The sequence below is a fragment of the Odocoileus virginianus genome, unplaced genomic scaffold, assembly GCF_023699985.2.
Source record: "Odocoileus virginianus isolate 20LAN1187 ecotype Illinois unplaced genomic scaffold, Ovbor_1.2 Unplaced_Contig_67, whole genome shotgun sequence".
NCBI classification, from domain to species: domain Eukaryota; kingdom Metazoa; phylum Chordata; class Mammalia; order Artiodactyla; family Cervidae; genus Odocoileus; species Odocoileus virginianus.
In genome coordinates this window covers 8,872-35,097 of record NW_027224384.1, presented here as the reverse complement: position 1 = coordinate 35,097, position 26,226 = coordinate 8,872, and the positions used below count along the sequence as shown (strand labels likewise).

The 26,226-nt window shown below is 46.8% G+C and overlaps 1 protein-coding gene and 1 non-coding gene across 3 annotated transcripts in view; one reads left to right on the top strand and one right to left on the bottom strand.

Annotated features, from left to right (window-relative positions):
- LOC139034237 (ADAMTS-like protein 3) overlaps nt 1-25,904 on the top strand; it is an 80,410-nt gene extending 54,506 nt beyond the window's left edge. Inside the window, exon 6 of one of the 2 annotated variants that reach the window (XM_070464698.1) lies at nt 22,975-25,904. In XM_070464698.1, coding sequence (XP_070320799.1) covers nt 22,975-23,089 — 115 coding nt within the window. In that variant the 3' untranslated portion in view covers nt 23,090-25,904. Of the gene's footprint in view, nt 1-17,368; nt 17,688-22,974 lie in introns of those variants that run through there. The other variant, XM_070464699.1, reaches the window with a different exon arrangement.
- Nucleotides 19,699-19,770, bottom strand: TRNAC-ACA (transfer RNA cysteine (anticodon ACA)). The gene has a single exon. It is a non-coding gene; the product is annotated as a tRNA-Cys (tRNA).
- Nucleotides 25,905-26,226: the final 322 nt, after the last annotated feature.

The following is a 26,226-nucleotide window of genomic DNA, read 5'->3' as shown; positions in this document are numbered from 1 at the left end:
AATCCCTTATGATTATACAGTGGAGTGACAAATATATTCAAGGGATTAGATCTGGTAGACAGAGTGCCTAAAGAACTATGGACAGAGGTTCATAACATTGTACAGGAGGTGGTGACCAAAACCATCCCCCAAAAAAGAAATGCAAGAAAGCAAAGTGGTTGTCTGAGGAGGCTTTACAAATAGCCAAGGAAAGAAGAGAAGTGAAAGGCAAAGGAGAAAGGGAAAGATACACCCAACTGAATGCAAAGTTCCAGAAAATAGCAAGGCAGTAAAAGAAATCCTTCTTCAATGAACAATGCAAAAAAAAGAGGAAAACAACAGAATGGGAAAGACTGGAGATCTCTTCAAGAAAACTGGAGATATCAAGGGAACATTTCACACAAAGATGGGAATGATACAGGACAGAAATATCAGAAGTAGAAGATATTAAGAAGAGGTGGCAAGAATACACAAAAGAACTATAAAACAAGATCTGAAGGACCCAAATAACCAGGATAGTGTGATCACTCACCTAGAGCCAGATATCCTGGAGTATGAAGTCAAGTGGGCCTAAGGAAGAAGCATTATTATGAAAAAAGCTAGTGGATGTGACAGAATTCCAGCTATTTCAAATCCTAAAAGATGATGCTGTTTAAGTGCTCTCAATATGTCAGCAAATTTGTAAACTCAGCAGTGGCCACAGGACCGGAAAAGATCAGTTTCCATTCCAATCCCAAAGAAAGGCAGGGTTAAAGAATGTTCAAACTACTGTATGCTTTTGCTCATTTCACATGCTAACAAGATTATGCTCAAAATCCTTCTGGCTAATCAGTAGCAGTAAGTGAATCGAGAATTTCTAGGTGTACAAGCTGTGTTTCAAAGAGACAGTGGGAACAGAGGTCAAATTTGAAACATTCAATGAATAATGGAGAAAGCAAAGGAGTTCCAGAAAAGCATCTACTTCATTGATGAAAGCCTTTGACTGTGTGGATCACAACAAATTGTGGAACATTCTGAAAACAGACAGACATACTAGACCATCTTGACTTGACTCCTGGGAAACCTTATGCAGGTCAAGAAGGAATAGAATCATACATGGAACAACGGACTGGTTCAAAATTGGGAAAGGAGTATGTCAAGGTTGTATATTGTCACCCTGCTTATTTAACTTATATGGGGAGTGTATCATGTGAAATGCCAGACTGGAGAAATCACAAGCTGGAATCAAGATTTCCAGGAGAAGTATTAACAACCACTGATATGCAGATGATACCACTCTAAAGGCAGAAAGAAAAGAGGAACTAAGATCATCTTGATGAGGGTGAAAGAGGAGAGTGAAAAAACTGGCCTGAAACTCAACATTAACAAAACTAAGATCACGGCATCCAGTCCCATCACTTCGTGGCAAATAGAAGGGCAAAAACTGGAAGCAGTGACAAATTTTATTATCTTGGGGCTCCAAAATCACTGTGGATTGTGACTGCAGCCATGAAATTAAACACTTGCTTCTTGGAAGGGAAGTGATGACAAACCTAGACAAGAAGCAGAGATGTCACTTTGTGGACACAGGCCCCTATAGTCAAAGCTATGGTTTTTCCAGTAGTCATGTATAGATGTGAGAGTTGGACCATAAAGAAGGCTGAGTGAAGAATTGATGCTTTCCATTTGTATTGTTGGAGAAGACTCTTGAGAATCCCTTGGACTGCAGGGAGATCAAACCAGTCAATCCTAAAGGAAATCAACCCTGAATATTCATTGGAAGGACTGTTGCTGAAACTGAAGCTCCAATACTTTGGCCACCTGATGTGAAGAGCTGATTTACTGGAAAAGACCTTTGATGCTGGAAGATTGAAATAATCAGAGAAGGGGGCATCAGAGTATGACATGGTTAGATAGCATCACTGACTCAACGGGCATGAATTTGAACAAATTCAGGGAGAGATGGGCGACAAGAGGAGCCTGGTGTGCACAGTCCATGAGGTCACAGAGAACTGGACACGGCTTAGTGACTGAACAATAGTAATTCATAACCACTAAAAATGGTGTTTAATTCTTTTTATTAATCTCATCTATCAGAGAGAAAATAAAATAGTGGAGCTACAAACCATAGTTACAATAGTAACTTTTCTAATTGCTTGTCTATCTACTTTTACCAAAGATCTTTATCCCTTCGTAACATTTTGAGCTGCCATCCAGAGCCCTTCACTCCAACCTGGAGGACTCCCTGATGCGGGAGTATAGTTGGCATAGTTAGCACATTTATTACAGTTAGCATTGCTAGTTAGTGCTGGCAGTCAGTGTAGTCAGCAGATCACCATGATGCTGGGCCTCACAGCCGTCTCAGGGACAAGGCTATTGAGAATTTCGATTCTTTACATTACTGGTAAAGGTTGATTTGCCAAAGTGGGCCCAGTACGTTCGGACTGGGACAGAGTTGGCCATAAAGGTCATCAGGAAGAGTCAGCAGAGGTCCTCCAGCCTCCAGGGCTCTTCTGGGAAGTGAACAGTATGAAGGCTCTGGACCATGAAAACATCGTCAGACTCCTGGGGGTGACTGACACAGAGGAGACCTCCTTCCTGGAGATGGAGGGCCTCAGTGAGGGGCACATGTGCAGCCATTTGGAGGACCCTGGGACATGACAGGGCTGACACCCGAGGGCCGCTCAGACGGCTGGTCTCTGCCCTGCAGCTCGGCCTCCAGAGGCACGTCCTGCACTGGGACCTGAAGCCAGCGAACCTCCTCTTTGACACCAAGTAGTGTGTGAAAATTACAGACTTTGGCCTCAGCAATGAGTGTGATGAGAGTGGGAAGCTCAACACTTCCTATGGCAGCTGCACTTACGCTGCCCGAGAATTCTTCCGGGGACAGGGCTCCGACTGCCCTGCGGTGGATGTGTGGAGTCTGGGAGTAGTTCTCTACTCATGGTGACCGGGACCCTGCCCTTCGGGGGACAGGACTTCTCAGAGCTGTGGCTGTGAATCCTCATAGGGCAACACCCCATTCCCCTGTGTCTGTCATCAGAGAAGGAATTTGCTAAAAAATATGGTCCTCAATCCCAGTGACAAAAGCACCTTAAATGACTGATGAGGCCTCCAGGGGTGAACCTGGGCCAGAAGGAGCCGCTCAGGCCATTCTGTGTGCCGCCCTGTGACCCCGGGGTGACGGTGGTGAGGACGCTGGTGTCGAGGTGGGACCTGATCCGCGACTCAGGGAACAGGCAGCAGGCACTGCGCCGTGAGCTCAGGGGAACACAAGGTGGACGGCTGCTCCGTCACTGCGAGGCTGTCCCCTCCCACGGGCCTCAGCAGCCGTAACAAGCCTTCCCCAAGGCCTGAGGCGTCCACACTCATGCCACGTGGCTCAACCAGGGCCCCGTTTGTTACGCAGCCTCTTGCTGGGCAGACTATTATAATCCTGCATATTTTCAAGCGAACCCTGCTCTTTCTGGCTGTGGCCAGAGGTAAGTAAAATGTACAACTGCAGGAGGACCAGGAGTCAGGGCAGAAGACCAGGGAGCCTGCCGGTCTCCACCAGGCCTGGAGCAGAGGCCCGCCATCCCCAGCCCAGCCCCCCGTGTGGCCCTGAGGCCTTCCCTCCACCAGCAATACCAGCAGCAGGACTGGAGCTCCAGAGGGAAGCAGCTGCCCCTGGGTGTGTCCAACACCAGGAGCTCCTCCCACGCTGGGCAGCCTGAGCGTGTGTCCCCAGACACTTTCCTCTGGCCACAGCCAGAAAGAGCAGGGCTTGCCTGAGAATAATAAGGTATTTAATAGTCTGCCCAGCAAGAGGTGGCATAACAAATGGAACCCAGGTAAAGTCCATGGATGACCCAAGAAGAAAGGTCAGGATGCACTCCCTGGCAGTGGTTGGGGGGTGAATCCTCTGACAAGATTTGACTCAGGAGGGTATCCCACACCTCCACGGCCTTCAGAAGCACCGTATCCAAAGCCCTGGCCAGCTCAGAGGACGGTCTGCAGCGGCCTGGCGACCAGAAGAGGGCCCGCCTGGCTGCAGGCCCCCCCTCGGCTCTCACCTGCAACTGCAGAGACCGACTGCCTCTCCTGGGCGTCCCCCTGCCCCACTCTTCTGTCCTCCATGTGAGAGGGGGCCCCACTCTTCTGTCCTCCATGTGCGAGGGGGCGCGAGTTCTCGTCAGCTCTTTGGTTCTTCCCATTCCTGTTGATAAACCTGATGCTCCAGTTTTGCATCCTCCCTGAACAGAATTGAGGCTGTATTTTCCAGTCTAAGAAGCGTGCAGTCATGTGGTACTAGAAGTAAATCAGAACTAAATGCAAAGACAACCAAGAGAATAAGGACAGTGACTTCCAACAGCAGCAATTGCTGCGCTGCAGGGCCGAGATGCAGAAAGTGTGTATGACCTCCCTGCACTGACATTACCCAACATCTTCAGAAGGGCTGAGGGGAACTTTTGGTCCCTGGGGCCTGTGATAATCATGACTGAGATGCCCATAAATAGGATAAAGTCCCGTGAAAGCCTGTGTGCAGTGTGATCAGGTCCCTGTGCAGCTGAGTTTCCTGACTCTCATGCAGATGTCAGGATCTCCCCTTTGGTGGGGGGAGTTGTCCTGATGTGTGGGTGTGACCACAGGGACTGGGGAGCAGGCAGTCTGGCAGGAGGAAGCTGGAGTGTCAGGCACACACAGGACAGAGGTCAGGAGCCAGGCTGGGGAGAGGGGCCTGGGCCAGCCCCCTTGCTTCCGGGACCATCCACACCAGTGCTCTGTGCTCTCCATCTCCAAACATCCCCACCTCAGGGCTGGACAGTAGTTGGCTCTGATGACAGAACGTTGTGCTCACAGACTCTCCTCTTCTGTGAGGTGTGGGCTGGGGCTGGCTGGGCTACAGCTGCCTCTGGTCACTCTATTTGTCCATCACAGTCCCAGAGAGAGCAGGGCATCCATGAGCAGGGCGGGACACAGTCTCCTTCCACTGGCCAAGACGTCTCAGGCTGCTGGTGACCAGAGGGCCCTGTGGAGGTAGGGTGGGGAGAAAGCCTCCGTGTCAGTGATGGAACCCCGCCAGCAACTTGTCAGCAAAACTCAGGAAAAGCACTCACTTGCCCACAATTTTCAACTGGTTTCTGAATTAGTTCCTTCATGCACTGTCTAATGGACAATTTCATACAATATGAGCTCAGGGTAGATGGGTCGGGTGGTGCGAGGGAGCATTAGAGGCGGTGGGCTGAGGCATCCAAGGGCTCCCAGTACCTTGTCCACTCCCAGAGCACTGGACACCTCCTTTATCTGGACACTGGCCGCCCAGGACTACAGAGTTCCCGCCTCCTCTGCAGCGAGGGTGCTTGTGTGACCAGGCTGTCCCTCCAGGGGGGATGGGAGTGATTTGCACAAACTCTAGAATGTGTCCTAGGAGAGCGAAGCAGGCCCTTTCTGCTTCTCCCTCTGTCCTGATCTGGAAATGTCAGCTCTGATGTTGGAGCTTGTTCTGCCGTGTGAACAAAGCAACTCCTCTGGGATGTTTCTCCTGTAAAGGGTCTGGCAGTGGCCACCTCACAGCAACGCTGAGCCATTGGAGCTGCCGGAGGTGGAGTTGGGCCAGAGACTGTGGCCCTCAGGGCTGACCCGGGGACCGGGCCCCTCATGGCCAGTGTTTGTGGGAAGACCGGGAGCAGCGATGCACGTGTGGTGGGAGAAGGGCAGGGTTTAGGGGCAGCTTTGGAGCCTGAAGACACACCGCCCAGGGGACACTCTACAGAGCTCCTGGCCCTGGCCCCTCCCACCCCTCCACTTCCTGACTGCCTTCGGAGGACATGTGATGACAAACCGCTCCTGTGAGGGCTGCACTCAGCCCATTTATCCCACCTGCCAGGGGGTCAGGACGAGCTCCACACAGCTGTGGCCCTCATGTCAGCAAAGCTGCATGGCCTAGGAGGAGGACTGCAAACCCAGACATCTCCAGGGGCAGGCAGGAACAGGCCGGGGAGAGCCTGGGCCCGGGAGACGCGTAGGGGAGGTGGGAACTGTGGCGAGCCGGGAACACAAGCCCCTTCCAGAGGGGCCCCCACTCAGCCTCAGAACAGCCTCACCCATTCATCCCCTGGGAATGTCCCCCAGGAGGCCAGGACTTCTCATTTCTTGTCAAAACTCACAAAGCTAGAAATCTGGAGTTTTGTCTGAAATCTCCTCGTTTTTAAATGTTGGAATTCATTTTAAAAATCCAGATTTGCCCCTGGGCCCTTGTTCAGGGCCCTTGGTTTAAGACCAAATGTGGGCTGGGCAGCTGCCCTGAGGCAGGGTCCAGACTGTATGCTCTGTCACTGCCCAGCACGGCCTTCGTCCCCCGGGGCCTCCTTGTGGATGCCCAAGGGACAGCTTCATCCCCAGAAACCAGCCCCCAGGCAGGATACAGTGTGTCAGAGTCTCCCCGGGCTGCCCTTTCCTTCAGCAGATCCGTGGCAGTGGGAGCATTTATGCCCCACACTAGGCTGGCCCTGTGTGTAGAAGGCTGGAGTTGCCTCCATTAGATGCGTCCTTATGCAGGAGAGCGATGAGCATTCCCCGAAGCCCTAAACCTGCATTGAGCACCTGCTGCATACACAGTCCTAGGATGGGAGCTTGGTGGATGGGGGGAGCCCGGGCACCTGACCACAAGGGACCAAATCAGCCAGATGAGAAGGCAGTGGTGCCCAGGGCTTCAAGGAGGAGGGAAGGTACATCTGATGGGGGCCAGGCCTGTGACTGGGGGACCTTTGATGCATCATCACCAAGTGATCTGGGGGGACAGAGGACATGTACGCTTGGTGCTCAGAAGGTGTGGGGAGCAGAGGGAGGGACCCTGTCACTGTAGCAGCCTCCCTCCCCTTCCTCTGTCCTGACAGGGCTGCTGATGAGGCCCCTCTCCGTCGGTCCCCCTGGGCCTGTTATAGTTCTCTCTGCAGATGAGGACACCGTGGTCCTCTATACAGAGAGGGCAGAGGCCCCCCGCGGTCACCCAGCAGGGTCTCAGTGACCCTCCTGGGCCCTGTTACGAGTTCTCTCTGGCAGCTGTAGACCCTTCCTCTGCTTCAGACTTTAGATCTCAGTTTGTTTGGGTTCATTGTGCACTGGGAACAAAACTTGTGTTGTGTAACATGGACACAAACTACACTTCCATCAACAGACAAATGGGTGAAGAAATGAGATATATACCATATGTATACATATACAATGGATCTTACTCAGATATATATCACATATACACATATACAATGGATCTTACTCAGCTATAAAAAGCATTTGCAACAACATGGATGGACCCGGAGGGCATTATGCTCTGTGAAACAAGTCAGACAGAGGAAGACAGGTACAGTCTCACTTGTATGTGAATTGAAAAAAGAAATCAAACTCAGAAACAACAGGGTGTGGGGAACCAGAGGCTGATGTTGAGGGGGCGGGTGAAGTGGGTGAAGGTGGTCAACAGGCACACACTTCCAGCTGTAAGACACACAATCCCTGGGGCTGTGTATACAGCAAGGTGACTGGTTAACAACACTGCATTGTGTATGTGAAAGTTGCTAAGAGAGCAGGTCTTAAGAGATCTCATCACAAGAAAATAATGTGTAGCTGTAAGTGGTGGTGGATGGTAACTGAACTTCTTGTGATCATTTCACAGCATGTACACATATCAAATCATGATACTGGGCGCCTAAAACTAACACTGTTCTGAGCCAATTATATCTGATAACCTGTGTCTCAGTGATCAGGGGTGAGAGCCTGGACGATCTATTGCTGAAGCAGACCCCAGGTCCCTCAAAGCCTAACAGGGCCCTTTAGGGAACAGCTTGCTGACCCTGCCCCGGAAGACAGTGGTCGTTGCAGCCACAGCAGCGAGTCTGGGAGCACTCCCAGCCCATCCAGCTCCTGTGCTCTGCCTGTCGCCTCATTTACCCCGCTACCCACCCCAAGAGGGGCAGTATTCCCATTTTACAGATGAGAAAATGGAGGCTTGTTTGGCTTTGAATACCTTACCAAGTGGTGGGAACCAGCTTTGAAACCAGTGTTCTGATTTCAAAGCCACATCTCAACCCTGATCTCTAGAAGGTGGGGGTCCAGGCATTGGAGACCCTCTATCTTCCACCCTTGAAGCCCTGCTCCAGGGCCCACCATCCAGAGGCAGAATCAACACACTTAACTCACTTATTCTCACCCACTCGGCCCTTGGCTGCTGCTCTCCTGCCGCTGACACTTCAGCTGGCTGAGGTGCTACAGGCGCCTCATCTCCACCAGCTGGCCTGCCCTGCCCTGAGGGGCAGCCCCTCCTCTCCTCCTTATTCTAAATCCTTAGCTCACAAGTCTGCAGAACTGCATGAAAACAGCCCTGCTGGCCTGTGTGAAGGCCTTGATAAGGGGAGGGAGGGGGAGTTTGGGGTGGCCTCCGATACGGAAGGGACATGAAAAAGACAGTACTTATGTCCACAGTGGGATTCAGTTTGATGCTAAGAACTTGGTCCCAGAGAGAAATAAAAGCTGAGGGGTTGAAGGTTACAAGGATGCTGAGAAAAGGGCTTGACTATGGGATTGCAAGTGGGTTGTGCGAGTGGTAAAGAACCCGCCTGCGAATGCAGGAGACATAAGAGATTTGGGCTCCATCCCTGGGTCTGGAAGATGTAGGAGTAGCAAATGGCAACCCACTCCAGTATTCTTGCCTGGAAAATTCCAGACAGAGAAGCCTGGCAGGTGATAGTCCATGGGGCCGAACACAACTGAGGAACTGAGCACACAGTTTAATAAAAAATAATCAGGCCCCTGGATGATCACAATTTACCCATTAAGGTCGGAATTGGCTGCTTGACCTCAGTTCCCAGATGGGACTCTCTGGGAGTTGGGGGCCTTAACTAGGGCTGCTGTCCTCTCAGCCATAAATATCCTATCACCTGCCCATGTGTGCATCCGGGGCCTGTGGTCCCATGGGTCAAGTCACACCTGTCAGGCCCAGGAGGCCCAGGTCATAAGGAAGGACACTTCTGTGGGGTCACCTGTGTGCCCCCTGCAAGGTGAGCATCACGTGGAGAGGAGCCCTCCTTCCCCTCCATTCCCCAATCCCCAGGTCCAGTGCTGGGTGAGCACGCATCAGAGCCCGTCTGTTTAGCATACATCCTGGCTGGTGTCAAGAGGCTGCCCACTCTGACCATAAAGGGGATGATGGATTGGGATCCAACCCCCAAAACTCACCAGTGAGTCCCTCACCCACATCCAGCCCCTGTTCTCTGTAACTGGAACCTACCCTGGGCCCCCCGTGTAAGTTACAACACAAACTGCTGGGCTGTTTCAGGCACCCCGGGGTGTGCTGACTCTGAGGCCTGTAAGCTGGGAGAGGAGCCGTGTGGGTGTGGCAGGTGTCACAGCAGAGCTGTGTAAGAACCAGCTGTGTGTGTGCTTTCTAGTATCCAGAGACAGAAAGCTGCCACCAGCAAATGCATTCATTAGGGCCACGTTTACTCTCTGACCAGTTACAATCATCTGCTTGAACAGAGCTCTCTGGAGTCTATCAGTGACATTTCTGACCATCACAGAACAGTGATGCTTAGCTCCTCAGCACAGGGGGCCTTGTGCATTGTGATTTCCGTCTGCTTCTGCCCTCACTCTCTTGCTCAGCTCCTCTCAGCAGCTCCCCGTGGCCCAAGGCCTGCCCATCTCCAGGCAGAAAACACCATATGAAGTCCTGCCGCCTTCCCCACCCAGACTGTGTTCCTGCAGCAATTAGCCACCAGTGATCCCTGCTCATCCCGGCACCTCTGCATGTGCTGCTCTCTTGCTCCCTTGCCTTTGAGCCATTCAGTTCAGTTCAACTCAGTCGCTCGGTCGTGTCCGACTCTTTGTGACCCCATGAACCGCAGTATGCCAGGCCTCTTTGTCCATTACCAATTCCTGGAGTCCTCCCAAACCCATGTCCATTTTGCCATTTAGCTCCCGTGTTATTTCTCCTCTATGGCAGGATGATTTCACTGCTCACCCAGAAGATTTGCCCAGCCTAATCCACTTTCTTCAAGTGGATGCTAAATGTGGAGGAATAAAGGTTGGTCCAAGTCTGTCATGGCAACTGCTTCCCCCACTGGTGATTGTTCAGGTCAAGGATTTATGACGTAGTTCTGGCCAGACCCTGTAGAGGAAGTCTGCAGGGCCTTCTATGAGAGATTTTTCTTCCTGAAAAGAGAGATATGCCTGGGAAAAGGTGACTCTTGCTTTGGATGGAGGGTTAAAGTTGCAGAGGTGATGGCTGGAGTGGAGGCAGCCACCTTGCATCCATGAGGGAGTGACACCCACATTTTGTAATGGTGGAGTAGAGAGGTGGGCGAATTCTAATAAAACTGTTGGGCTACCAGACCCGCTCTGAAACTCCCACCTCTCTCAGTTTCTTTAAACATTAAATATTAGTTGCCTCTGTACTTGACAGATTTCCCAACCTCAGGATCCAGCAAAGGGACTGAGAATCCTCAGGAAATTTGACTTTGGAGGCCAGTGGGATTTGATTGTAGAACTCCCACAGAACTGGGGAAACAGACTCTTGGAGGACACAAGCAAAACCTTGTGCATTATCAGGAGCCAGGAGAAAGGAGCGGTGTCCCCACAAGAGACTGAGTTAACTTGCCTGTGAGTGTCCAGGAGTCTCCAGTGGAGGTGTGGGTCTACAGTTTGACCTCAGGCCAAACAACAGGGAGGGGACACAGTCCCATCAACAGAAAATTGGATTAAAGATTTACTGAGCATGGCCCTGACCATCAGAACAAGACCCAGTTTCCCCCACAGTCAGTCTGTCCCATCAGGAAGCTTCATAAGCCTCTTAACCTTATTCATCAGAGGGCAGACAGAATGAAGACCACAACCACAGAAAACTAAACAAACATCACATTGACCACAACCTTGTTTAACTCAATGAAACTAAGAGCCATGCCATGTAGGGCCACCCAAGACGGATGGGTCATAGTGGAGAGTTCTGACAAAATGTGGCCCACTGGAGAAGGGAATGGCAAACCACTTCAGTATTCTTGCCTTGAGAACACCATGAACAGAATGAAAAGGCAAAAAGATATAACACTGAAAAATGAACTCTCCAGGTCTGTAGATGCCCAATATGCTACTGGAACAAAGTGGAGAAATAACTCCAGAAAGAATGAAGACATGGAACCAAAGTGAAAATACCGCCCAGTTGTGGATGTGATGGAAGTAAAGTCTAATGCTGTAAAGAACAATATTGCACAGGAACCTGGAAAGTTAGGTCCATGAATCAAGGTAAATTGGAAGTGGTCAAACAGGAGATGGCAAGAGTGAACATTGACATTTTAGGAATCAGTGAATTAAAATGGACCAGAATGGGTGAATTTATTTTAGATGACCATTATATCTACTATTGTTGGCAAGAATTTATTAAAAGAAATGGAGTAGACCTCAGTCAACAAAAAAGTCTGAAATGCAGTACTTGGGTGCAACCTCAAAATGACAGAATGATCTCTGTTCATTTCCAAGACAAACCATTCAATTTCACAGTAATCCAAGTCTGTGCCCCAACCACTAATGCTGAAGATGAACAGTTCTATGATAACCTACAAGACCTTCTAGAACTAACATCAAAAAAAGATGCTAGTTCATAGGGAACTGTTTCCTATGTTTCATCATAGGGACTGGAATGCAAAAGTAGGAAGTCAAGAGATACCTGGAGTAACAGGCAAGTTTGGCCTTGGAGTATAAAATGAAGCAGGGCAAAGGCTAACAGAGTTTTGCCAAGAGAATGCACTGGTCATAGCAAACACCCTTTTTCAACAACACAAGAGATGACACATGGACATCAACAGATGACTAATACCAAAAGCAGATTGATTAGATTCTTTGCAGCCAAAGATGGAGAAGCTCTATACAGTCAGCAAAAACAAGACAGGGAGCTGACTGTGGCTCAGATGATGAACTCCTTATTGCCAAGTTCAGACTTAAATTGAAGAAAGTAGGGAAAACAACTGAATCTGCCAACAATGAAGGAGACCTGGGATCTATTCCTGGGTCAGGAAGATCCCCTGGAGAGGGGAATGGCAACCCACTCCAATATTCTTGCCTGGAGAAGCCTATGGACAGAGGATCCTGGTGGGCTACCATCCCTGGGGTCACAGAGAATCAGAGACCAGTCAGGTATGACCTAAATCAAATCCCTTATGATTATACAGTAAAAGTGGCAAATAGATTCAAGGGATTAGATCTGGTAGACAGAGTGCCTGAAGAACTATGGACAGAGGTTCATGACACTGTACAGGAGGCAGTGATCAAGACCATCCCCAAGAAAAATAAATTCAAAAAGGCAAAATGGCTGTCTAAGAAGGCCTTACAAATACATGAGAAAAGAAGCAAAAAGCAAAGGAGAAAAGGAAAGATATATCAATCTGAATTCAGAGTTAACAAAGAATAGCAAGGAGAGATGAGAAAGCCTTCCTTGGTGATCAATGCAAAGAAATAGAGGAAAACATTAGAATGAGAAAGACTAGAGATCTCTTCAAGAAAATTAAGATACCAAGGGACCATTTCATGCTCATGCAAAGATGGGCACAATAAAGGACAGAAACGGTGTGGACTTAACAGAAGCAGAAGATATTAGAAGAGGTGGCAAGACTACACAGGAGAACTATACAAAAAAAGATCTTCATGACCCAAAAAACCATGATGGTGTGATCACTCACCTAGAGCCAGACATCCTGGAATGTGAAGTAAAGTGAACCTTAGGAAGCATCACTACAAACAAAGCTAGTGGAGGTGATGGAATTTCAGATGAACTATTTCAAATCCTAAAAGGTGATGCTGTGAAAGTGCTGCAGTCAATATGCCAGCATATTTGGAAAACTCCACAGGATTGGAAAAGGTCAGTTTTCATTCCAATCCCAGTGAAAGGAAATACCAAAGAATGTTCAAACTATCGTACAAATGCACTCATCTCACATGCTAGCAAAGTAATGCTCAAAATTCTCCAAGCCAGGCTTCAATATTATGTGAACCATGAATTTCCAGATGTTCAAGCTGGATTTAGAAAAGGCAAAGGAACCAGAGATCAAATTGCCAAAATCTGTTGGATCATAGAAAAAGCAAGAGATTTCCAGAAAAAACACCTACTTCTGCTTTATTGACTAAGCCAAAGCCTTTGTCTGTATGGATCACAACAAACTGAAAAATTCTTCAACTGGTGGGAATACCAGACCATATTACCTGCCTCCTCAGAAATCTGTATGCAGGTCAAGAAGCAACAGTAGAACAGGACATGGAAAAACAGACTGGTTCCAAATTGGGAAAGGAGAACATCAAGGCTGTATATTGTCACCCTGCTTATTTAGCTTATATGCAGAGTATATCATGTGATATGCTGGGCTGGATGAAGCACAAGCTGGAAACAAGATTGCTGGAAGAAATATGAATAACCTCAGATATGCAGATGACACCACAATTATGGCAGAAAGTGAAGAACTAAAGAGCCTCTTGATGAAAGTGAAAGAGAAGAGTGGAAAAGTTGGCTTAAAACTCAACCTTCAGAAAACTAAGATCATGGTGTCTGGCCCCATCACTTCATGGCAAATAGATGGGGAAACAGTGGGAACAGTGACAGACTATTTTCTTGGACTTCAAAATCACTGCAGATGGTGACTGCAGCCATGAAATTAAAAGATGCTTGCTCCTTGGAAGAAAAGCTATGACCAACCTAGACAGCATATTAAAAAGCAGAGACGTTACTTTGCCAACAAAGGTCTATCTAGTCAAAGCTATGGCTTTTCTGGTAGTCATGTATGGATGTGAGAGTTCGACTACAACTATAAAGAAAGCTGAGTGCCGAAGAATCGATGCTTTTGAACTGTGGTGTTGGAGAAGACTCTTGAGAGTCCCTTGGACTGCAAGGAGATCCAACTAGTCCATCCTAAAGGAAATCAGTCCTGAATATTCATTGGAAGGACTGATGCTGAAGCTCCAATACTTTGGTCACCTGATGCAAAGAACTGACTCATTGGAAAAGACCCTGATGCTGGGAAAGATTGAATGCAGGAGGAGAAGGGGATGACAGAGGATGAGATGGTTGGATGGCATCACCAACTCGATGGACATGAGTTTGAGCAAGCTCCGGGAGTTGCTGATGGACAGGGAAGCCTGGCATGCGACCATAGGGTTGCAAAGACTCAGACACAACTGAGCCACTGAACTGATGTGGCTGAAGCCACTGTAAGTATGGATTTCTATCATTTCAGCCAAACACATAACTAAATGATACAGCCTCAAATCCTGGTTGAAAACTGTCTGTCCCTAAGCAGTCCCCAGCAGACTTGGGTCTCTGCCTCTGCCCCCACACCCTTCACCCATGAAAGCAGCTCAGACACCATGGTGTCCTTTTGGCTTGGCTGGCTTGTCTGTATGTGGTCTGTGGTCACCTCCGGGTAGGCCTCTGCCTGTTCTCTGTGCACCCTGAGCCTACACACTATGGGCCTTCAGAACCTCAAGGACCTTGCCCCATCCCTACCATGGCTGGAAGCCTGAGCTGTCAAAAGTCTTGTGGATTCAGTTTGGCTAAAGCACTGCTTCCAGACCCTGGGGGCTTCACTACCTCTATAGCATGAACAGAAAGGTCCCTTGTAAGCAGAGCTTCCCAGCTGTCAGATCTCACCTCTCACCTGCTTTCTGGTGCTATTGTTTGTCCGCTGGGTCTCTCCTTTGGCACCACAGGAGGCTGCAGTGTAGAGAAAGGAGGACTGGAACTGAGTTTCAAGGGAGATATGGAAAGGACAGTGATAGATGCGTCCTGTCCAAACTGAGTGAGGTTCCCTGTATATTCTAGAAAAGGCCTCGTGTGCAAGAGGGGAATATAGCCCCTAAGGCCCTAAAGAAGAAGTCCCCAGGTATGATGGAGCGAGCATCCCCTTTAGCAGCTCCAGATGGGAGCCAGTGACCCAGGAACTACCCATGTGGTCACATGAGCATGACTAATTGACAAGCAAAGGAGGAGAAAGGGGTACAGGTTTGCAGGGAGTTAGAGGGTGGGGCAGAGAAGGAAATGGCAACCCACTCCAGTATTCTTGCCTGGAGAATCCCAGGGACAGGGGAGCCTGGTGGGCTGCCGTCTGTGGGGTCACACAGAGTCGGACACAACTGAAGTGACTTAGCAGCAGCAGCAGCAGCAGAGGGTGGGGTAGGGTCTGGTGAAGTAAGGTCCCCTCCCTTCCTTCAGTATGAATTGCTTTTTTTTGAGTTTCAAAGCAGCCACATGGCACATGGCAGTTTCCAATCCTTAGGCTCCCATGGTAGCCTGCGTGGGGCTGGGTGTCTTAGCCCCTTCACATGGACAAGCCCCACCATGTGGCTTCCCAGAGTTCAGGGAGCAGGATCTGGGGCTTCTGTTGGCCACACACTTCCTCACTCTAGCCTGGCTACCTCCCTTCTCTGAACCTCTGTCTTGTCCTCTAATCGGGGACAGGAGCTGCTACCTTAACAAGACTAACCCTGTGAGGGCTAATTAGGGGAATCCTAGAGTTAATAGCTGGCCCCAGCAGATTGAGTCTATTCAGATCTCCAGATTAAAATAAGTCTTGCAGTGTTATGTGGAATTTCTTCCCTGAGGCCAGATAAAACCCACACCAAGGCATTTCCAGGGTCTCCACTTAGCCAGCTGGACATCAAACCCAAAGGGGCTCAAACAAGCTAACAAACAAGCAGGAGAGAATGATCATAACTAAGTCCACGGGCACAGCTTCTGGCTGGACTGTACCTGGGTCTCAGGGACGTCAGCAGGAATTGTCTTTCCCCATCTCTCAGCTCTGCTTACTGCTGTCATCCTCACCCAAGTAGCTCTGCCTCTGTGGAACAAGGCCTCCAACTGCCACAAGCTGACGTTACATCCCTCCACTGCCACAGGCTGGCCTCAGGTATCCCCTGTTCCTAACGGAAATAAACCTCCATTCCCCAGGATTCCAGCTTATGCCCTGATTAGTCACTTGTCCAGCCCTGAGCCAATCACAGGCGTCCAGGAGGATGGAACACGCTGATTGGTCAGGGGGAGGTCATGTGACCACCCCTCCGGGAAGCCTGTGAGCTATTCAGCATATTTCAGGGAGGGAGACAGTGTGAAGAGCAGGGGTGAAGGTGCAGCTGAAGGATCTGCTGTGATGTGTTTCTGGGATGTACCTGCTTACATCCTCTTCACACACCCAGTTTCCCCTATTTACAAAATGATTTGTGATGGATCTCTTCCCTTCCCAAGCCCCATTTCACTCACCCACACCAAACAGGATCAAGACCTCCTGGAGAGGAGACAGGATTGGGGATCCCCTCCTAGCCTCAAGGCTTGCTTTTAGTGTGTGATTGCAGTCATTTATTCAGTCAACAAACATCCACTGAGCACCACCACCTGCTGCTATAGGTTTACAGGACTGTTGGTTGAGTACTGGGCATTGCCCAGGGGCCTCCCAAAGGGAGTGAATTTTGTCTGAGGAGCATCTCAGACACAAATCACTGAATAATTGAATCACTTTGCTATACCCCTGAAACTAAAACAGCCTTGTAAATCAACTTTACTTCAGTTAAAAAAATACACCCTCATTAAATTTGTCCTTAAAGTTGTAAAGTTTTCCCTTTCAAATGTAGGTTCCTAATATGCCTGTAATTGCTTTTGGTGGTATTTTCTAAGGTAGGGAATCCAGTTTCGTTTTCCAAATGGATGCCAAATTGTCTGAGCACCATTTATTAAATGGGCCTCCTTTCTTCATTTACGTATTAAGAAACCTTTTTCAAACTCCTAGTATCAAGGGCCTCAGGTCTTTGGTGATTTGTAGAGCCGCCTCAGTCATGCTCCCGTCTGTACCTTCTCCCCTCCTTTCACCATTGCAATTTCTAGTAGTCACAAGTGCCCCAGAAAGCCCCATGTAGTGACCTGTGGATGCTTCTGTGAGGACAGGGGACGTGAGCACGGAGTACATCATGATCATGTGACCATGCTGTGTGACCCCAACATGGGGTCTGGCTTCCTAATTCCAGAGTCTGTGTATCTTCCTTTTGGTGTCTGGCTGTGCACAGTAGGGCTGGTAGATTGGAACCTGGGGCTGTGGGGCTGGCAGTGGAGAGATTAGACCTCACAGCTTGCTTCCGCATTCATTTGCCTCCTATGGGCTCCGCCTAGCCAGTGTGGAGACATTTCTGACACCTTTCTCCTAAAAGCCTGAGAGGTGCTTACTGCTTCTGCTTCTCATCCTGTCTTATTCTCCCTTATGTCATGTTGACTGCAAGGCACCTGTTGTTATGTGTTTTTCATAACAATGGAAAAGATGTAGGATTGATACAAGCTCCAGCATGGATGAACACTGACAACATCCTAAGTGAAAGAAGCCACCCAGGTCACATGCACATCTGATGCTTTAAATCCATCCAGGATTTGAATATGAGAGAAAGTCTCAATCAAGTTTCCAGAAAAAAGAAAGAAAACCAAACCAGGATGAAAGAAGATACTACCATAAAGTTGGGACAGCTGGTGAAAGTTGAAGTGGACCCATGGATCAGATGATTAGAAGATAATTTCACAATCCTCATTTCGGGGATATGTGCTGGGTTCCTGGGAGAGTATCCTTGTTTGGGGTAAAACACACTGGAGTATTTTGTATGAAGGGGCAAATATGAATACTTTGATTCTTGCTATTGAAAATTTTCTGTAAGTTTGAAATGACTGAAAAATAAATTACTTATCAAAACAACCATGTCAATAGGACAGAAAAGTCAAGACAATATCAAACATGGCTAGAGAGCCAAGTCCTACCCAGATCCTGCTCACCCCAAGTGATGATACAATTCGCCCTTGTAGGATTTCATATGATTGTAAGGGACACTGTGGGAAGATTCTATTAGGAGTCACTATCTCTTGGGTGTTGTGGATGATCTGGATGTGGTAGAAACAGTGGGATTTCTAGTTCTAGCTTTCAACGTCAACCCACCAAAAATCTCTTAATTATTTGAATTCAGTAAAGCTGCAGGGCCCAAAGTGAATACATAAATCTCAGCTGTATTCCTGTACACAAATAATGAACCATCAGAGAAATTAAGAAAGCAGTCCCATTTAAAATAACATCAAAAGAACAAAATACCTAGGAATAAAGGTATCCAAAGACATGAAAGACTTGAGCACTAAAATCATTAAGATATTGGTAAAGAATTTGAAGACTCAAATGAAGGAAAGAGATCCTGTGCTCATGGATGGAAAGACTGATTAGTGCTAAAATGTCCATTCTAACCCAAACAGCACACACATTCAATGCAATTCCAACCATACTTCCAATGGTATTTTTCACAAAAACTGAACAAACAATCTTGACAGTTGCATGGAACCACAAAGGACCCTGAACAGCCAAGGGGTCCTGAGAAAGGAGAACAGTAGTAGCTGGAGGAAACTCACTCCCTGAATTCAAACCATCTTCTGCAGCTATGGTAACCAAACCGTGTAGAAATGGCACAGAAAGAGGGAACTAGCCAGAACATTAGCAGGGAGAACCAAGGGAAAAAACCTGCTAATATGTGGTCAGTTAACTGATGACAAGTCTGCCAAAGACACACACCTGGGAAAGGACGGTCCCCTCAATAAACTGCTAGAAAACAGAACATCACAAGCCAAAGGACCCTGGACACTGTCTGCACTGCACACAAAACTAGTCCAAACCCACAGTTTTCTACATCAAGCCCTTCCTCTGCTGGGTCCTCTGCAGACAGTGCCCCTCGAGACAGCCAGCTTCTCCTCACTGTTTCTTCACCTCTTCTTCCCATGGCCTCCTGTCGAAACTGAGCTCCTGAGGGAACTGAGCTCCACTCAGTGTGGACGCAGCCTGTGTGGTCCTGAAACCAAACCCGGGTAGGTCCTGAGTAGGCCTATGTCCTGTAGGCTGTGCGCAGAGCCGAGTCGGGGCAGAAGCCGGAGGCCCTGCGCTGGTAAGAGAGGTGGGATTGTCGCCCTCTGATGGCTAACTGGGAAATGCAGGCTGTAGCCATTCCCAGCTCAGGGGAGGCCTAGATTCCTGCTGGTTGTCTACTGAATCCACTACATGTTGAAAATTCAAAAGGATGGAGGCAAATATCCTGGGACCTCTAGGAAAAGTAGTTATAGAACTATTAGAAAACACGCACAATGATATGAAATTAGACACAAATTTGACAACTTATACCAAAAGTCATTTAACACTGACCAGAAAAAAATTTTAAATAGTAAACTATAAACAATACAGAATAATAATATATAAACTATAAATAATACAGAAGAAAGCCTACATGATCATGAGTTTGGTTGCCTAGATCATGAGCTTTGATTTTTAACGCACCACACACACAGGACACACACACATATACCATTTGTGTGTGTGTGTATACACATACATCCACATATACATGAATTCATATATGTATAAATAAATATATATATATATAGGAATTTGTGTGTGTGTGTGTATATCATGAATTCATATATATATACAAATATATATATGAATTCATGTGTGTGTGTGTATATATATACACAAGAATTCCTGTCTGTATGTGTGTATATACATTAAATGTATATACATTAATTCATATGTGTGTATAAAATAAAAGTGAAAGTGAAGTTGCTCAGTCATGTCTGACTCTTTGCGACCCCATGGACTGTAGCCTACCATGCTCCTCTGTCCATGGGATTTTCCAGGCAAGAGTACTGGAGTGGGTTGCCATTTCCTTCTCCAGAGGATCTTCCCGACCCAGGGATCGAACCTGGGTCTCCTGCATTGTAGGCAGACGCTTTACCGTCTGAGCCACCAGGGAAGTCCTGTGTGTGTATATATATACATGAAATTGTGTGTGTGTGTGTGTGTGTGTGTGTGTACACACATGTGTGTGTATGTGTGCACGCATGCTAAGTTGCTTCAGTTGTGTCTGATTCTTTGTGACCCTATGGACTGTAGCTTGCCAGGCTCCTCTGTCCATGGGGATTCTCCAGGCAAGAATACTGGAGTGGGTTGCCATGCCCTCCTCCAGGGGATCTTCCCAATCCAGGGATCAAACCCAGGTCTCCTGCACTGCAGGCGGATTCTTTACCATCTGGGCCATTGACCATCTGAGCCACCAGGGAAGCCCTTGTGTGTACACACACACACACACACACACACACACACATGAATATATTATACACATACATACATGAATGGTATTGGCTTGAGATCCCAGAAATACACCATTCATTCATAATGAGCTCATTTTACACAACAGTCCACAGAACTAAATTGGGGGGAAATGGGTTTTCAACAAATGGTGTTGCTAGGCAATTGGCTATCCACATGCTACAGAATGAAACTGGACCATTAGCTCATGCCACGTACTAAAAAGTATCTCAAAATATATAAAAAGCTTAAATGTAAAAAGTAAAATTTCAGTCAGCCCCTTGTATCCATGGGTTCCACATCCATGGATTCAAACTCCAGATCAAAACTATAAGAAAAAAATTTCCAAAGGGTTTCAAAAGGAAAACATTGAATTTGCCACATATCAGCAACTATTTATATAGCATTCACATTGCATTTATAACATTTATACAATGATTATATGTATTAGTTATTATAAGTAATCTAGATTTTATTTAAGGTATACAAGAGGATATTTGCCCAGGTTATTTGCAAATACCATTCCATTTTATATAGGAGACTTGAGTTTACCAAAATTAGGGTATTCTGGAACCAATTCCCCAAGGGTACCAAGACATGACTGTATAAACTGTTCAATAAAACATGGGGGTAGTGCTTCCCTGGTAGCTCACTGATAAAGAATCCACCTGCCAATGCAGGAGACATGAGTTCAATCCCTGGTCCAGGAAGATCCCATGTGCCTCAGCAGCAACTAAGCCTGTGCCCCACAACTACTGAGCCTGCTTGCTCTAGAGTCTGCATAACACAACTAGAGACTCTGCACAATAGTGCACAATGAAAAGACACCTCATGATACAAGGAAGACCCTGCCTGCCCCAACTAAGACCTGATGAAGCCAAACAAATAAATATATTTTTAAAAAAAACAAATGTTGGCAACAGTGCAGAGAAATTGGAGCCTTTAAACATACTTGTGCAAATGGAAGAGGATTCAACATATGTCTATGATATGAATGTAAAATTACCACACAGCTCAACAACTCTACTCTTGATATATACGCCAAAGAAGTGAAAACAGGTGTTCACATATATTGATAGCAACACTCTTTATAAGACCCAAAAGGTAGAAATGGTACAAATGCTTACCCGTGGGTAAATGATAAACCAATTGGAGTGGATCCATAAACCACTATTGTTTTTCCATAAAAGAAATCAAGTGAAATGGTACAGGCTATGTGGAAAACAGGGTGCCAGTTCCTCAAAACTTCATCATAGAATTGACCTGTGATGCTCCACATCCACATCAGGGTATACACCCAATAGTGAAAACTAGGGGCTGGATACCTATGAGTACACCCATCCTAAGAGCAGTATTCATCACAGTAGCAAAAGGCTACTGTGACCCAAGTGACCCAACTGTCCATCTGTGGATAAGGGGATCAAATAAAAGTGGTATACACACAAAGGAATGGAATTCAGCCTAAAAAAAAGAAGGGATTCTGACATGTGCTATTGCGAACAGAAAGCTTGAAGCCATTATAAATGAAGTAACTGTCACAAGCAGAGCAAAATGACATGATTCCACTTATATGAGGTACACACAGAAGTCAAGTTCAAAGGGAGAAAGTAGATTGCAGTGGCCAGGGGCTGAGGTAAATTTCTTTTTAATGGGCACACAGTTTCATTGGTAAAAAGGGAAAAGTTCTGAACATGGATGGAGAAGATATTTGTACAACAATGTGAGTGTCGTTAATGCCATAGAACACTGTACTTAAAGTATTTTAAATGGTAGATAATCTGTACAATTAATCACACACACCTACACAAACACACAAAATATATAAATACTGATACATGTTATAATACAGAAAAGGCCATATTTATCTTATGTCTCAGGTCATATTTATCTTGTGCAGTTTGCATCCATCAGGGTTGTGAAAATGAGGGAAAGTATCAATCACGGTTCCAGGAGAAGAAAGTTCCTGGATCAGAATGGGGAAAGATGTTTCCCTAAAGTTGGGGCAGCTGGTGAAAGTTGAAATGGGCCTTGGGTTGGATCTTAACATGGAAACCATGTAATTTCCTCATTTGGATGCTGCATGCTGGTTCCCTGGAAGAACACTCTTCCTGTCTTGGGTAAAACGCACTGGAGAATCTTGTGTGAAGTGGCAAATGCACTCAAGTAAGGAAGGCTGGGAAATCTGAGCCCACAGATACACAAGACTTCTGCTACGGCAGGTTTCTGTAGATTTGGAATTACAGCAAAGTCAAAAACTTTCCAAAACACCTTATCAATAGCACACCAGAAAATCAGAGAAGACATCACACTTCCTAATAGGGGGCAAGCCTTGTTACCTAGATCCACTTCATACAAACTCATGAACCTGATTGCCCCTGTATGAGTTCACATGGAATTGACAGGCACTGTGGGAAGATGCTAGTAGGAGCCACTTTGTCTTCCATGTTGTGATGACCTGGATGTGATAGAAACAGTGGGATTTTTGAGTTATAATTTTCTACATAATTCCATTAAAACACCATTGGAACTAACAGATGAATTCAGTAATGGTACAAAATCAATGCATACAAATCAACTGTACTTCTAAACACAAAAAAATGAACCATCAGAAAGAAAGAAAACAATCCAGTTGACAACTGCATCAAAAAGAACAAAATATCAAGTAATAAATTTAACCAAGGGCTTCTAAGACCTGCACACTGAACACTTTCAGACGTTGATGAAGAAAATGAAGAAGAAACCAATAAGCAGAAAGATATCCCATGCTCATGGAAAGGAAGAATTAGTATTATTAAAATGTCCATTCTTTGCAAAACAATGTCCACTGTGAATGCATTCTTTGCCTAACTTTCAATTGTATTTTTCACAGAAATAGAGCAAATCCTCCTAATATTCGTGTGGAAGCAGTCAAAGGCATCCTCAGAAGTGAGAACTGGCTGGAAGCATCTTATGCTTTCACTTCAAACAATGTCATGAAGCTGTAATCACCAAAACAGTGCAGGACTCACCAGTGCACAGACCAGAAGAGCAGGACATGTTACAGAGCCCAAGCTCATTCTGCTCACTGCACAGCAGGCCAATAAGTTGAGAGAGAAAGTGTTGGAACAAGGAATAATGATTTTAATTGAAAAGCTAGCAGACCAAGAAGATGGCAGACTAGCCACTCGATCCATCTTTTCTCAGACTCAATTTATACACAAGGGGAGGGGTTGGTGCCCCCTGCAATGCTGACCAGTAGCTGTTTGGCACTGCAGCTCCACCTGCCCCAGCCCTGTTACAACTGTATTACTTCAGATGGTGATAAGTGCCCTGCAGAGAATGAAGCCAGTCTACAGCCATAATACCCTGAATGCATTGCATTGCCTCTGGTCTTGGAAGCTAAGTTAGGGTTGGGCCTAGTTAGTACTTGGATAGGAGATCACCTGGGAATACTGGGTGTTGTAGGGTTTGGGGCTTCCCTAGTGGCTTAGATGGTAAACAATCTGCCTGCAATGCAGGAGACCTGGGTTTGATCCCTGGGTCGAGAAGATCCCCTGGAAAAAGGAATGGCTACTCACTCCAGTATTCTTGCCTGGAGAATTCCATGGACAGAGGAGCTTGGCGGGCTACAGTTCATGGGGTCGCAAAGAGTTGAACACAGCTGAGCGACTAGTATTAACTAACTAATTAAATAAGGGGATGAAGGCTCAGAGAGCTGCTTTTTTTAGTGGGCTCAGCAGAGAAGGTTCTCCAAGTGCTAATGGTTGTGAAGGAACTTGATGGGCCCCTTTCCTATGTGGCCTCATTGATGCCAGGAGCCAGGCTTTGCCAAATAACAGTCCAGAGACCATCCTGTCATGGTAAGTTCATTCTGCTTTCCTGTTTCTTACATCTGACAATTCAAGAAGCCCTCACATATGTGTGACCTCCTTACCATGTCTTTTCTTCATCCAGATTCCACCTGTACTGGTAGTGCCTCACCTGCATCCATTCCTGCTTTGAGCCACAACTGCCCCTTTAAGCTACAGACCCCGTCCTCCATGCTGCAGCAGGGTGGCCTGGGTCACCTGGAACACGGGTCCTGCCACTGCTGAGAGTGATGCTGCAGGATGCTCATCATCCTTTAGGTTTGCCCTGCTCAGCCCCTCACCACCTCCTGTCATCCGTGGGGCCAGTTCTTCCAAGGGGGGCGGCAGGCTCTTTGGCTTCCAGTTGCCATGCTCTTTCTGCAGCTTGTTACCCTCCTTAGAAATGTTTCATCATTTCCACCAAATACCCATTTGGAACTTTTAAGATGGGACTTGAAACAGGTTCTTGTATCATGTCAGTGCCCCTGTCCCCTCCCCCCTTGCCCCCACGTGACCTCTGGGCACTCCCCAACCCAAACCATAACAAACTTACCTTAGTTCCTGCCACAAAGTCCTGTTCTGCATCTCTGGTGACATCTCTCGTCATCCTTTCCCCTCTGCACCGTCTTCCCTCCATCAGGCTCACCTGGTTGCAGGTACTGAGAAAAGTGAAGCCCTGTGCCCCCAGAGACTCCTCTTCTCCCCAGCCCTCACATCGTCCTCATCCCTCTGAATTTATCATTTTGTACTCTTTGAACTGGGCATTACAGTGAATTTAATCGCTGCTGTACACTCCTCCCCACCCCAACTTGATATTCAGTTTTCCTTTTTAATTTTTCAAATTATTTTTATTGTGGTAACAGTGATTTATATTACATAACTCTCACACCTGCCTTGTATGTCGACTTCACACACAGCATGCTTACCACCAAAATTTTAGTTTCAGTTCTTCACCATACAGTGGGCCCTTTACCCATTTCTCCCTCTTTCTTTTCATTTTGAAATATCAGTTATGAGCACCAGGCCTTGGCCCAAAGTAAATGACAAGCCAACGTATAGGTAATGAAAAATTTATGCTGAAAAATTAAATTAGACATAAATTCAAAGATGATTTATGGAGAAAAAGAAAAGTCTTTTCCATTAGCTTTTTTTTTTTTTCATTAGCTTCCATAATGCTTTTCTATTAGCATAATGCTTCCTTTTTATTCCTTATATTTCCTTGTCTATATCCACCTTTTTCCACCATAATGTGGTGCCTTATTGGCATAATTTTCTGCTTTATTGTCTTCCCATAATGCTGATGTAGGAGATAGATGGGCTCCAGGTTAGACATTTACAACTAGCCTGTTTGCATTTCCTGAGACAAGAGATAGGTGGGCTCCAGTTGAGGCATTTACAATCAGCCTCCTGTTTGCCCTCTGAAATGGAAGTAACAACAGAAACAGGGTAAATAGCCAGTGTTTGTCTCTTATAAACACTTTAATAGTCATGGCAAGGACAAAGAGGGACAAAATCCTGCTTGAGTAATGGATTAAGAGATCTCCCCTCCCCCTACCCCCTTCTGGGACAAGGGAGACACTACACATGCACAGAAAGGCTCCTTGTGGGTCAAAAGTCAGGCGAAAATGCCAGACTATAATGAGTCTTGCTTCTCCCCAAAGCCTCCACTTGGAGATCCATCTTGGCTGAGGGGTATGTGCACACCAGGGCAGAGGCCCAGGATAGGTCAGATGTGAAGAAAGAAACCAGAAACTTGGCAGGAAGGAAGACAAAGACCCAGAAGAACTGGCCTATATAAAGGACTTCACCACCTCGTGGTTATTGTGCTCCTTCTCACTAGGGGGCGCCCATAACCTTTCTCTCCAGGTGTGTATCTCTGCTTTGCTTCTGTCTTAACTAAACCAACTGTTTCTCTATGTTCTTTCCCACTTGTTGCTGTGCTATGTCTCTAATAATAAACTTTGTACCTGCATTTACAGTTTCTGCCTCCATGATAAATGCATTTTTCACTGGGGGCAAAGATCCAGGGAAAAATGGCTTCTAGCCTCTAGCCCTTGCTGGTCTGGTGGCTAGGATTCCTGGTTTTCGTTCAGGCTACCCAGGTTCAGTTCCTGGGCAGCGAAATAGATCTCACTTCACGCCACCACTCGCTGCTGCCTCACTGAGATCAACTCAATTTTTATCACCATTTAATCTACATCATATGAATTGTTGCAACTATTTTGTAACTTTTCGGAAAAAGGACTTCTTAGGTATTAACATACTGATATTTCCATAAGGGGGAAATACTTCTT